We start from the raw sequence: 14,604 nt of genomic DNA, 5'->3' as shown, positions 1-14,604 counted from the left end.
TTCTCCGTTTAAGCAAGCTACTTGAAGCAATTATCAACAGAAGAAAAGAAGATACTTTCTGGAATGAAGAGGAGATTCCCACTGGTAAGTACTTTGGCACTGAATAATAAAGAACATAACCAACTTCAGCAGCATCATCACAGGCGAACACCTCTCTGATGTGACTGCGGTAGACTGGCACGCCTCACCTTTTGATCTGTAGGGAAGATCATCTCACGTATGACTTCCACAAGACCCAATGCCTACTTAGACAAACTGCAGACCAACTGGGGAGACGAGGAGTTTTGAGTTGCAAAATTTAAAAACTAAAATGTCTTTAAACCGAGTGTTCTTTAGTGCTGAAAACTCTTCAAAGATACATTTTAATCACATCCACATATTTAATTTGTCATTTTTATCACAACAATTTCTTAGAATCACTAGAAGAATTTCAAACATCAAAAGATGACAGGATAAATGTATCTGAGGCAGAAAAATCAACACCAAAAGAAAGTATTACCTTCTGCCTTACTTGTGAAAAATTAATGAGGAGAACAGCCACAATAATCCAACTCATGACCCAAATGCACATGGGGTCGCACTTCGTGCATCTTGTCCACAAATGCTAAGTCCTATAAATGCTTCAGGATTTACAGCCATTGAAAATAAATGGGAAAAGTAAAGATTTAAGATACTCTGTGTGTAACCACATACTTTTAATAAGTTTTTACAAATAATCATTATCTTTGTATTATAGGATGTTGCATAATATCCAGCATAAGGAAGACAATAAAGATTTATGGAATGTATGTATAAAGAATTACATGATTACATATGTCCAACAACGGTATATTTGATCAGGTATGAAAAATAATACATGGCGTGCTAAGTCGCTTCAGTCATGTCTGACTCTTTGCGACCCCATGGACTGTAGCCCGCCAGGCGCCTCTGTCCATGGGATTCTCCAGGCAAGAATACTGGAGTGGGTTGCCATTTCCTCCTCCAGGGGATCTTCCTGACCCACCGACTGAACCCACGTCTCTTAAATCTCCTGCACTGGCAGGTGGGTTCTTTACCACTAGCACCACCTGGGAAGCCTTAAAATAACACATAGGAGTCAGTATAAAAATAATAAACCAACCCCATTATTTTTCCAACTTAAATCCTATACTTCTCCAAATTACATCATAATTTCAATTATTAACAGCTGCTAAGATTTTAACTTTCGTGCCGCAAACTTCCTTGTCTAGTACTTAATGCTCTTGAATCAACACTTAAATGCACTTAGGGAGTAGAGTGCCAAGTATAATTTGGCAAACCCATTTATAAAGCAAAAACATTAAAAAAATTATTAGGACGTAGGCTACTTTGCTCAACTTTCTGTTAAGCAGAGACACAGGACGTGTTTTTCAACAGTTAATAAATATTATCATGTAAGTTGAATTAAGTAGGAATGGATGTAGAGAAACCATATTTTTTTTAAAAAGTATCCACCTGAATTCTGATATATATGTATTAGATGTACATGACAATCGAAAGAACAAATCCGTGAGCAATAAAACAATCCAGTGGTATAAGCATTAACTATGACTGTAAGTACTAACCATTATCCAAGAAGGAAAATGTAGCTAGCTCTAATAACACTCTATCACAAGGACAAATTATGATATATTTATACAGGAAATGTGAAAGTAGCTCAAAATGAAAGTTCAAAAACTTTTTTAAAAGTCTTTTAAAACACTTAACAGAAAAAAAAGTCCCTTAAGTCAGTGATCATTATTCTCTAACATTCAAACTTCAAAAGACAATCTTAACTTTTGAAGGTACTTTCTCTCCCCTATAACCTGCATGATGATATACCTGTTACACTAGAGAATACTTTTTAATGTTAAATGCCTACTGTCTAAATGTTTTAAAGCTGCTTCTTATTTTTCCCCAAAGTGAAAATTCTATATACAAAACAGTTTTCTGTGATGTCTTAAATACCCTTCCTTAAAACTGTGTTGTTAAATATAAACACAAACACTGTTTTACAAAAAACTGAAAAATATATCCAAGTTACCTGGAAAAGCAGCATGTACATTATTTCAACACTGGATTACACTTACAGTAGTCAACTTAAGTTACTATTACGATGTGTTTTTTGCTGTTTCATTATTCAAGTGCTTTCCTACTCAATTTACCCTTAGCTGTTAGTAACATTCTACACAGAAGGATCTAACAACTGTAGCGAGAGAATGCCATCTGCTGCTTCATGTGGTACTCAACAGGAAAAAAGCTTGATAACAGGTAGAGCAATTACAAAAAATAATTTCAAAATCCAAAAAGAAAGATAATACCTGAAAGTTAAAATGTTCTTATTTCTATTTTAGATAACTTGAAAATACATCAATAGGCACTTACTGTCTTAGTGTAAATTCCAAGTTATTCCATAGAATTACAAGGAGACAGTGTGCTTATATATCACAATGATTATAAAAAAGGCTTTTACTCAGGTATGGAGAGTGAGAGGATCAAAAGAAGAGGATCACTTGCCTGGCCTTAATGAAGTTATTTCCCATTTATGAATTACTACAATATCTTATCTATGAACATATGACTTATAAACAAAGTGATCACATAAATTATCTAAACAGGGACCCTTTGGGGAATGAAAGGTGGATCAATTAACTATCAGTTATGCCCGTGCAACAAGTGTGAGCGTTTCTCAGATGGCGACAGTGGTAAAGAATCTGCTTGCTAATGTAGTGAGACATAAGAGAGGGGTTCAATACCTGGGTCGGGAAGATCCCCTCGAGAAGGGCATGGCAACTCACTCCAGTATTCTTGCCTGGAGAATTCCACGGACAGAGGAGCCTGGCAGGCCACACTCCATAGGGTCGCAAAGAGTCAGACACAACTAAAGCAACTTAGCACACACACAGTGTGAACTGGGACAATCCTAGGCAAACCCAAATGTATGGTCACCTATTTATAAATTACTATGCTGCCCTCATTCCCTTTAGCTTCGTAACAATGCCCTGAGAACCTTCCTGAAAGCAATTTGAATTTTTTTAGTAAACAGCTAATTCAGGAGGATGAAGGCAAAAAGGGAGATGGAGGTAGAAATAACAAGAAAGTGTATTCCAGACCATATAATGCCTCAGTCTAAGTAACTACCTCAAACAGCCTGATTTTTCACTTACTTCACTTTGTTATACTACTAGAAATTCTTTAGTACTAATAAATATCTTCTTTAGAAATGGCAAATCCTTTCAAGGATAATTCACCCATACAATTAATTGAGATTCTTCCCTCTTGACACCTAGCAGATGCCAAATATCTGGGGAAAAAGCAAATTTGTGAGGCGTGTGCTTGTTTGTTCCTGTGTGCGGGTATGTTACTGCATGTAGTGTGGTGATGGAGAAAAGAGAGACACAGATCATTTTAGAGAAGAAAATCCCTCTGGTGGTGACTGACTGCATCGGATGTCAAAACTGGGAGTAAAAAAGGGGGAAAAAAACCTCTTTAAGTCTAACTTGCCAATTTGAACATTTAAATCCAAAGAGGGAAAGGGAACTTGCTCCCTCCTCAATTTCTGGTGTCTTAGTTTAGGAGGCCAGAATTCAGGAACTTTCTATTAAAAATAGAGCTTATCAGTGTCATTGGTTAAATAATAATTCTTTGTAGATCTATTTTTAAAGGAGAATACATTTCAAGATTAAATGACCACATTTTAACTAACATTCTGAATTCAACTTCTGGTGCAATTTTGTAACCAACAAAAGTAGAACTGATGTTTATGGGTAGGGATGGCTTGAATAAATTGTTGTTCAGTCACTAAGTCATGTTTGACTCTCTGCAACCTCATGAAAACAGCACGCCAGGCTTCCCTGCCCTTCACTATCTCATGGAGTTTGCTCAAACTCGCATCTATTGAATCAGTGATGCCATACAACCGTCTCATCCTCTGTCGTCCCCTTCTCTTCCTGCCCTCAATCTTTCCCAGCATCAGGGTCTTTTCCAGTGAGTCGGCTCTTTGCATCACGTGGCCAAAATATTGGAGCTTCAGCCTCACCATCAGTCCCTCCAATGAATATTCAGGGTTCATTTCCTTTAGGATTGACTGCTTTCATCTCCTTGCTGTCTACAGGGCTCTCAAGAGTCTTCTCCAGCACCACAGTTTGAGAGCATCAATTCTTCGGCACTTAGCCTTCTTTATGGTCCAACTCTCAATCCATACAAGACTACTGGAAAAACAACAGCTTTGACTATATGGACCATTGTCAGCAAAGTGATGTCTTCTCTTTTTAAAACACTGTCTAGGTTTGTCATGGTTTTCTTCCAAGGAGCGTCTCTTACTTTCATGGATACAATCACTGTCCATAGTGATTCTGGAGCCCAAGAAAATAAAAGACTGCTTCCACGTCTTCTCCCCTCTATTTGCCGTGAAGTGATGGGACCAGATGCCATGATCATAGTTTTCTGAATGTTGAGTTTTAAGCCAGTTTTTTCATTCTCTCATTCACCCTTATCAAGAGGCTCTCTAGTTACTCTTCACTATCTGCACATCTGAAGATGCTGATATTTATGCTGGCAATCTTGACTCCAGCTTGTGCTTCATCCAGCCAGCATTCTGCACAATGTACTGTGCATATAAGTTAAACAAGCAGGGTGAGAGTATACAGCCTTGTCATACTTCTTTCCTAGTTTGGAAGCAGTCCGCTGTTCCACATCTGGTTTTAACTGATGGTTCTTGATCGCATACTGATTTCTCAGGAGGCAGGTAAGGAGGTCTGGTATTCCCATCTCTTTGAAGAACTTTCCACAGTTTGTTGTGATCCACACAGTCAAAGGCTTTAACGTAGACAATGAAGCAGAAGTGGGTGTTTTTTTGAATTGCCTTGCAACCCACTCCAGTACTCTTGCCTGGAGAATCCCATGGAGGGAGGAGCCTGGTAGGCTACAGTCCATGGGGTCACAAAGAGTCGCATACGACTGAGCGACTTGACTTGACTTGACTTCACTTCTTCTATGATCCGATGGATTTTGGCAGTTTGATCTTTGGTTCCTCTGCCTATTCTAAACCCAGTTTATACATGTGGAAGTTCTCGGTTCATGTACTGCTGAAACCTAGCTTGAAAGATTTTGAGCATAATCTTACTAATATGCAAAATGAGCACAATGTACGGTAGTTTAAACATTCTTTGGCACTGTTCTTTGGGATAGGAATGAAAACTGACATTTTCCAGTCCTGTGGCCACTGCTGAGTTTTCCAAATTTGCTGACATAATGAGTATGGCTCTTTAACAGCTTCAGCTTTTAGGACTTTAAATAAATAGCTCAAATGGAATTCCATCATCTCAACTAGCTTTGTTTGCAGTAATGCCTCCTAAGGTCCCCTTGACTTCACACTCTAGAATGTCTGATCTAGTTGAGTGACCACACCAGTCATTACGACCTCGTTTCTATAGTTCTGTGTATTCTTGCCATAGCTTCTTAATTTTTTCTGTTTCCATTAGGTCTTTACCATTTCTGTCCCTTATTGTGTCCATCCTTGCATGAAATGTTCCCTTGATATCTCCAGTTTTCTTGAAGAGATCTTTTGTCTTTCCCATTTTTTTATTTTCCTCTACTTCTTTGCATTGTTCATTTAAAAAGGCCTTATCTCTCCTTACTATTCTCTGGAACTCTGCACTCAGTTATTAATATTCACTGGATAATTAAAATTACAAGTGGAAAATATTCAGCAGTACATATGCATCATGCATAGAGGAGAATGCAGTATCAAAAGAAAAAGTTGCAAAGGTAACTGAAGTTTGACCATAGAAGAAATTTATTTTGTAAATAATGGAAACTCGTTCATTTTAAGCAGAGAAATGGCACATGAAGAAATGTATTTTGTAATGACTGGCAAAATTTAAAGACTGACAAGAGCAAGTACTATGACAATATAGAGCAACACACACCTCTGCTGGGGGAGGAAGAACAAACTGCTATGACACACAGGAGGACAACCTGACATTATCTTGTAAAGCTGAAGATAACGAACATTCCACAACCTAGCAGTTCCACCCCTAGTATTTTTACCTTCGAGAAACTTACATATATGTGTGAGGAAACAGGTATTAAGAGTACATACTGCAATTTTTTGGCAAACATTAAAACTGGAAACACCTAACATATAATAACAGAAAAAATCAATATATAATGGCATAGTAATATATTACAGTGCTATATTTAATTATTACAGTAATATATCACAGTACTATATTTATTAATTAAAATAAGTAAAACTGCATATATCATCATAGGTAAATTTCAAAAACAATGTTGAACAAAAAAGGCAAGTTATTACCTAATAATCTTCTATGAAGTTAATATTATGTTTTATTAACAAATATATAGAAACATGGGAAAGAATGAAATCACGCATGAAAGTAACACTAAGTTTAGGGTAGTGGTTATTTCTGAGCAAGAAGTGAGAAGAACAGAATCAGACCAATATGTTTTAATGTTTAATTTTGAAATATATGGATCTGAAGCAAATGTGACAAAGCATTCATATTTGACAAAACTGGAAGATTCACTACACTATTCTGTCTTTCTACCAAAGAAAAGATTACTCTGGTGGTAGTATAGAAAATGGATTGGAAGGAGGCAAAAAGGAAACTCAGAGTAAAACCAAAAGGCTTCTGAAATCTAGTGAAAAATGACAAGCAGTAATAACAAGGATAAAAAATAAGGGGCTTGAGAAAGGAGTAGAACTGAGAGATATTTAGAAAATAAAATCAATAAGATTAGGAGACAGAACAAACATAGGAAGTAACAGTAAAGTAGAAACTTACAAGTTCAAAGTCATTTTTCCTCAAAATAGAAAAGCAGGTAGAGAGCATTTTAGAAGACAGTTGTTTAGTCGCTAAGTTGTGCCTGACTCTTACGCGACCCCATGGACTGTAGCCCAGCAGGCTCCTCTGTTCATGAGATTCTTCAGGAAAGAGTACTGAGGTGGGTTGCCATTTCCTTCTCCAAGGGATCTACTGGACTCAGGGACTGAACCAGTGTCCCTGCTTGGCAGGCAGATTCTTTACTACTGAATTACCTAGGATGCCCCACAGTTTAAATAAGTGTAGTTTATTCCAATTATAAACCAGGAAAGCTGTTAAGATATAAAATGGTTCTACATAAAAATCTAGATCTCCCATTTCTTTGGGAAAATCAATCAACTGTATATCAACAGAGCCATCTCCCACTTTTCATGTCTTGCCAAGGTCAATCCTGCCACAGTAGCAGCAAACACTGCAGAACAATCAAGACCATGCCTACCTGAACACTGGCTGAGTCACAGACTCAGCCAAGACTACAGAGCATCTCTCTTCTCTGCCCTGGGCTTCCCGACTGTACAGCAATGGTCACAAAGTTAACAGCCCAGGGAGGCACAGGACTCCAGGAAGCTTTCAGATTATTTGTTTTGACATTGACCTTGGTCACAGGACCTTGGTCCAGAGGTCCTGAGAATTCCTGTATGCCTTTAACCCATAGAGCTACAGTCACATGAAATCTGTGTATGCCTTAAAGAATCCAGTGAACCAGTGAAGCTGCTCAGTCGTGTCTGACTCTTTGCCATCCCATGGACTGTAGCCATGGAATTTTCCAGATAAGAGTCCTGGAGTGGGTTGCCATTTCCTTCTCCAGGGGATCTTTCCTGACCCAGGGATCGAACCCAGGTCTCCTGCATTGCAGGCAGATGCTTTACCATCTGAGCCACCAAGGAAGCCCCACAATAATTTGAAGGCTTTTCCTCTCTATATTACACTGTTTTGATTTAAAACCCAGACTAAATGGATATTAGATAAGTAATATTTCCAGTGTATTCACTCCTGCAAAAGCAAAATACAAACTCTCTGGGTACATTTCAAACCTAACAATTTATCATAATTCCATGTGTATAAATTTAATACCATGTAATTTTTGTCTGATTCTCCTTTGTCTTATTAGATATAACCTTTGTTTTAGATATAAACTAAAACAGTTATATCTAGCTACTCCTTTTTCTCCCTAGTGGTCTCATTCAGTATTAGCTTAATTCTAAGATAATTCTATTAACATTAATCCTGAATGAAAAAAAATCCTGAAACAGCAATAAAATAGCACAGTATATTTGACAAAGAAAGTATCAAGCTACATCACTTTTTTGAAAAACAAAGAAAACTTTACCTGAACTAAAAGGATGATCTTAACAAAATCAAATAATTTTCAAACTACTATACAACTACTATTAAGAGAAAACCATAAATGAACTGAAGGTTTAGCTAAATTTTCCAAGGACAAAAAAGCTCAGTCCAATATAAAAAGCTGCTTCTAGAACTTAATCTCTCTACATTACTAATACAAACTACAAATACAAAGGAGGTAAGCATATTCTTAGCACTTACTACAGAGAAGGATTTGGGGAAGAAAAAGAAAACCTCATAAATCTTACTCAAGTGTCACAGTACGACTAAATATCTGGTTAGGTTCACATAAACGCCTTCAATAACACCTTACTGCCTTAAGATCAATTTATCCAAACATCAAGCTAAAACTTTCAACTAGCAGAGTACAAGTGTTCCCTCCACTAAGGCAGGTTAATTGTGGCCTCTCAAAGGCTTGTCTTCTTACTCTTCTTGTCCTCATCATTTATCATGTACAAATGCTGAGGAATGAGTAGAAAACATGCTATAAATCATGTAAATAAATATCAAAACAAACACCTCTCAGAACTACTAAAAGAGTAAATCTTATGTTTTAAACCTTGAAATACAATACAATAAGGCAAAATTCAGTGTGGTGTTTTAACCTTAACTATTTGATGACCAATTACATAAAAAATATTTACTAACTGCCAATCAATCTTCAAAGACAACAGTAAATCTAAGCATAAGACAAGCAATCTCACATTGCCTTTAATAACAATTAATCGTCTTCAATTGATCAATTAATTTTTTATGTCAAAACTGCTCAAATATATCATTGAGCTTAAAGGTGTTACATGTGAATATCTTCTCATCAATAATACTAGTTTTAATCTCTAGTAAAAACCTACCTTTGAGGTTCTTTGAAGCTGATCACCAACATATGTTTTACGAAACTGATCCAAGAACCACAGAATTGCAAGTTCTATTTTCTCATTAGAACACTGAGGTAATCCGGTATCCATTAAAGATATAAGCTGAAAAACTCTTTTCATGAAGGAAAAAAAAGGCTTCAGTAAAAATTCTTAGAGAAATAATATTAAAACATTTATCAACAATTTTATATAATATAAAAATTGAAAAAATACAAATGCTTATAAGGAAAATATTTCAAAAATCATCTGAAATCCTACACTAAGAGATACTACAATCTGGTCAAATTCCTTCTATCCTTTTTTCCTAACACATACATATATATGCCTAGAAACCTACATGGACATAACAATCATTAATTTACTAAATTTTATATATAAATACATGTGATATACATATAAATATATAACATCTATATGGTAAATACCTAGCATTATATATCATATAAACATAGATGTCAACTTAAATATGTATAAAAACATATATATTTATAAAACATTTTAGTAAAAGAGAGTGATATTGAATGTGTAATTTTGTACTTTTTCACTATAACACATTTTCATCAAACCATATATTTTGACTCACATGGTTCAAAGTACCAAAAAAAAATAAAATACAGAGGTACACCCATCAAGCTATATCACTTTCTTAATGAGTAATAAAAATTTTATCTGAAATAAATTACAAGATGATCTTAACAAAATCAAACGTTTTTAATATAAGTATGCAATTATATCAAAAGTCATAAATGAACTAAAGGCTAAGTTAAATTTCCTAAAGAAAAACTTACTAGAATAAAAAGCTTAGCCTAGGATTTTCCCCCACCCATCCCCCTCAAAAAAAAAAAAAAAACCCTTCTATTATCTATTTTCATTAAAATTTTCCAAAGAACGGCTGCCAAATGGCTGGTGCTAACAAAATCAGCATACCATAATAAAATTTTTAAGAGACAGAAACAGAAGTTCTGGAGGAAATAGTACCTACTTTTTTTCTCACTGTACAAAGGCAAGTGGATCCAGCCCTAACCCGTCCACTTCCATCCATGTGTGCACACAAGAACATACACATACACACTGTCAACAGTCTGTGTCATTTCAGAGACTTTAAATGTATGTACAGGCAAATATGACTAACTATTCTCCTTCCAACTCTTCACACATATGAAGCATACTACACTGTTACACTGTTACACCTAGCTTTCTTCACTGACCTTACAGACTTTTCATGTCAGATATAAAGACCTTCCTTGCTCTCTTTCTACAGCTGTTTAACATTCCATTATATGCCCACATGTGCTCAGTCACTAAGTCATGTCTGACTCTTTGGTGACCCCACAGGTTGTAGCCCGCCAGGCTCCTCTGTCCATGGGATTTTCCAGGCAAGAATACTGGAGTGTGCTGCAACTAACCATATCATTTTCAACATTCCCCTACTGATGGACACTAAGGCTGCTTATGATATTTTGCTATTACAAAAATGCTGCAATTCACAATCTTTAACACATCATTCCACACATTTACAGTTATAATATAAACCTTACAGTAAAAGTCAACTTATTGGCTTAAAGAGTATGATTTATAATTCTGATAGCTATTCCACTGAAGTTGCCTTCCAATGAAACTGAAATAACTTATACTCCCATCACCAGTAAAAGAGAGTGTCTTTACACATAGATAATTCAGAGTGATACTAAACTTTAGAACTTACTGGAATCTGAAAAAATGGCATCTCTAATATTTATTATTTTTTAATCTCATAACAACTAATGTTCTGCATACCAGGAGACCTCCTTGTGTCCATCATCTGTGGTCCTCCTTCAATCCCTTTTATTCCTTAGGGTTTCACTAAGGTGTCTTTTATTAAAAATTCATTATAATTTTTAATTACTAAAAGATTACATGCAGAAAACTTCTAAAACTCTGGCCATCAATCACCTTGTTTCCTTTCAACTAATAAATGAAAAACCTACTGTTCAGACAACTCTTATGAATTTTGCATAAGAACAACGTCTTACCCAAATCTGAGGTGTTTTCATATTTCATCTTTTTATATATACTGCTATGATACACCAATAACCTCAGATATGCAGATGACATCACCCTTATGGCAGAAAGTGAAGAGGAACTAAAAAGCCTCTTGATGAAAGTGAAAGAGGAGAGTGAAAAGTTGGCTTAAAGCTTAACATTCAAAAACGAAGATCATGGCATCTGGTCCCATCACTTCATGGGAAATAGATGGGGAAACAGTGGAAACAGTGTCAGACTTTATTTTGGGAGGCTCCAAAATCACTGCAGATGGTGATTGCAGCCATGAAATTAAAAGACGCTGACTCCTTGGAAGAAAAGTTATGACCAACCTAGACAGTATATTCAAAAGCGAGACATTACTTTGCCGACAAAGGTCCATCTAGTCAAGGCTATGGTTTTTCCTGTGGTCATGTATGGATGTGAGAGTTGGACTGTGAAGGCGGCTGAGTGCCGAAGAATTGATGCTTTTGAACTGTGGTGTTGGAGAAGACTCTTGAGAGTCCCTTGGACTGCAAGGAGATCCAACCAGTCCATTCTGAAGGAGATCAGCCCTGGGATTTCTTTGGAAGGAATGATGCTAAAGCTGAAACTCCAGTACTTTGGCCACCTCATGCGAAGAGTTGACTCATCGGAAAAGACTCTGATGCTGGGAGGGATTGGGGGCAGGAGGAGAAGGGGACGACCGAGGATGAGATGGCTGGATGGCATCACGGACTCGACGGACGTGAATCTGAGTGAACTCCGGGAGATGGTGATGGACAGGGAGGCCTGGCATGCTGCGATTCATGGGGTTGCAGAAAGTCGGACACGACTGAGCGACTGAACTGAACTGAACTGATGATACAGTGGAACTTTTTGAACATCTCTTGTGAGATATGGCTCAACATTTTTTGCAGATGACTACTCAGCTGCTTCAACACCCATTTGTTTCTCATATAGTGTATTTTTGCCCACCATTTTGAATTACCCCTTATCATATACATTAGGTCCATTTGTGAATTTGTATTACTTTCTGGATATTTTATTTTATTCCACTGATCTGTCTCACTAAACGTCTTGCCCAATTATTTTTTTCATATTATTAATTTTCTAAAACACAGTATATAATTAAGGCTATGTCAAGTTTTAATAATCTCATTGTGAATATAAACTTATATTTCACTGAAATACAACTACTGTGCTTTTTCCTCAGAAGAAAATATCTTGTTTACATCAAATGAACTTCTTTATAAATCTTGGTATTTGCTGCCAAAGTGTTATGAAATAACATTTTGGCAACCATTTTTATAGCTAAATAGCTAAATTAAGCTACTTATTTAAAAGTAACTTCACTCACTATCTTTTATGCTATTAAAATTCATGAAGGAAAGCTTAATAAAGATCAAATTTAAGAATCATATTATCAACCAGGTTTGTTTTTCTAAAGAGTATTTATTCTTTGATTTTGAAAGGAGGAACAAAGCTAGCTTCTAAAGTCTACGTATTGGTCAATGCATAGACTGCTGAAGTAGTTTTAGTTAAATAAATACAGACACCAAGCCTCATCTCTGGATTCAGGTGATTTTAAGTAACTCTCCAAGCAGGAGAGTAGGAAAAAGTTCTCAGAGGGGCACATGATCCTTTTGTCAAATAAGCTTTGATAGTTCATTAATGCAGAAAGTTCAGCTGCAAGTAACTGAAATCCAAAATAACAATTGCTTAAACAATATAGATGTTTATTTCTCTCTCAAACAAAAGTCCAAGGCAATGCTCTAGGACTACCTGGAGCGCCATGGTGTATCTAGATGCAGATTCCCTCCATCTTGTTATACTTGCCTTCACTCGCCCAGTAACTTCATGGTTTAGGATGGACTCTTCAGATAAACCCATGTGCATATATGTTACACACACCACGTTTACTTACATTCAACTGCCCAGAATATAATCACTTAACCATACCCAGATGTAAGAGATTATAGGAAATCTAGTCTTTATTCAGGTGGCCAATGCCCAGCAAAACATTTCAGGTATTCTATTACTGCAGAAGAAGGAAAGAAGAGATACAAGACAACCAGCAGTCTCTGCCATAGTACTCTCCAAAGATTTGCAGCCACCCCTAACAAATGCTTAACACCAAAGTTTGTATTGTATATAGGTTAGGTTAGGTTACTGAATATTCACTTGCAGTTTAAATTTAGTGGCCTACATTTATTTTCACCTTTATCTTAAATTATCTTTGGAGCATGAAGGGAATACAAATACAAAATACATTAAATAACTTTGATTCAAGTATATGCACACCATTCCAAGTATAAAGAAATGAATTTTTGGATAATAAACTCTTTTATCTCTTTTACATTCTCCTTATATCCAATTACATAAGTAGTTGTTCAGTCAATAAATACTTCAAGGCCTACTATAATGGTAGGTATATGTTAGGAGTTCAGAAAATAACACTGAGCAAAACATATATATTCCCAGTCCTCCAGAAATCTATAATCCATGCTGGGAAAGACAATAAAACAAATAATTAGAATAAGGAATGACAAGTGCTATAATAAACACTTTGAAGAAATTAGCAAGAACTCCTGACATTCTTGGATGGAACAGAGCAAAGAGAGCATTGAGAGAAAATGGCAAGTGTGTGTAGTTATCTAGTCAGCGAAAAACAAAAAAGTGTGACTCATTGAAGAGCTGAAAAAAAGTCCGATATGGCTATAAAGCAGTTAGTGGCAGGAGATAAGGCTAATGAGACAGGTAGGACCCTGATTATGAAGAGCCTGACAAGCCACATAAATTTTAATCCCAATAGTAATGAAAGTCATTGCAGAGTTTAAGCAAAGCACGGATATAATCAGATCTTTGTTTTTGAAAGCCAGAAAGGAAACAGTGTCCATTTCAAACTACAGCATGTCTCTAGGTAAATGATGACAGGAGTTAAAACAGCAGGGCAACAGAAGCAATTGAAACTAGCTAGGAAAACTAGAAGGTAGAAGTTGATAGAATTTGATGACCATATGGACACTGGTGAGAGAAAGAAGAAAAAGTTAAGGAGAACTCCCAGGATTTAAGCCTGGGCAATTAAGTGGACAGTGATGAGACCATGGGGAAAGTCAGGGTTGGGAGCAGATGGAAGAGATGGGTTTAATTTTGGTCACTGAATAAGCACATGTGGGATAAAACTTGCAAGAGAACCAGTTCGGTAAGTGTTTGGTGATCAGAGATAGGAATTACTACAGCAACACAGAATCACTGAGCCACGCGGAGGGCTCAGTTAAGGTTAAAAAAAAAAACGTGTATCTTAGGAAGTTAATACACTCCATGGGGTCACAAAGAGTCAGACATGACTGAGCAACTGAGCGCGTGCGCGCGCGCGCGCACACACACACACACACACACACACACACACACACACACACACACACACACACACACACACACACACACTGGTACCTATCTACAGAAGAGTGTAATATTTTTATACTACTCAAGAGATTAAGAGAAAACTCTGAATTCAGGTTCTGCCACACAGA

General features: G+C 36.5%; 1 protein-coding gene across 1 annotated transcript in view; it reads right to left on the bottom strand.

The window, feature by feature from the left end:
* Positions 1-14,604, bottom strand: part of RANBP17 (RAN binding protein 17) — a 347,799-nt gene that overhangs the window by 238,073 nt on the left and 95,122 nt on the right. Inside the window, exon 14 of the mRNA XM_052659359.1 lies at positions 9,044-9,179. Coding sequence (XP_052515319.1) covers positions 9,044-9,179 — 136 coding nt within the window. The remainder of the gene's footprint in view (positions 1-9,043; positions 9,180-14,604) is intronic.

Source organism: Budorcas taxicolor, chromosome 20 (genome assembly GCF_023091745.1).
Source record: "Budorcas taxicolor isolate Tak-1 chromosome 20, Takin1.1, whole genome shotgun sequence".
Taxonomy (NCBI): Eukaryota; Metazoa; Chordata; class Mammalia; order Artiodactyla; family Bovidae; genus Budorcas; species Budorcas taxicolor.
Note: the sequence above shows the minus strand (reverse complement) of the source record. Positions and strands in the feature narration are given on the sequence as shown.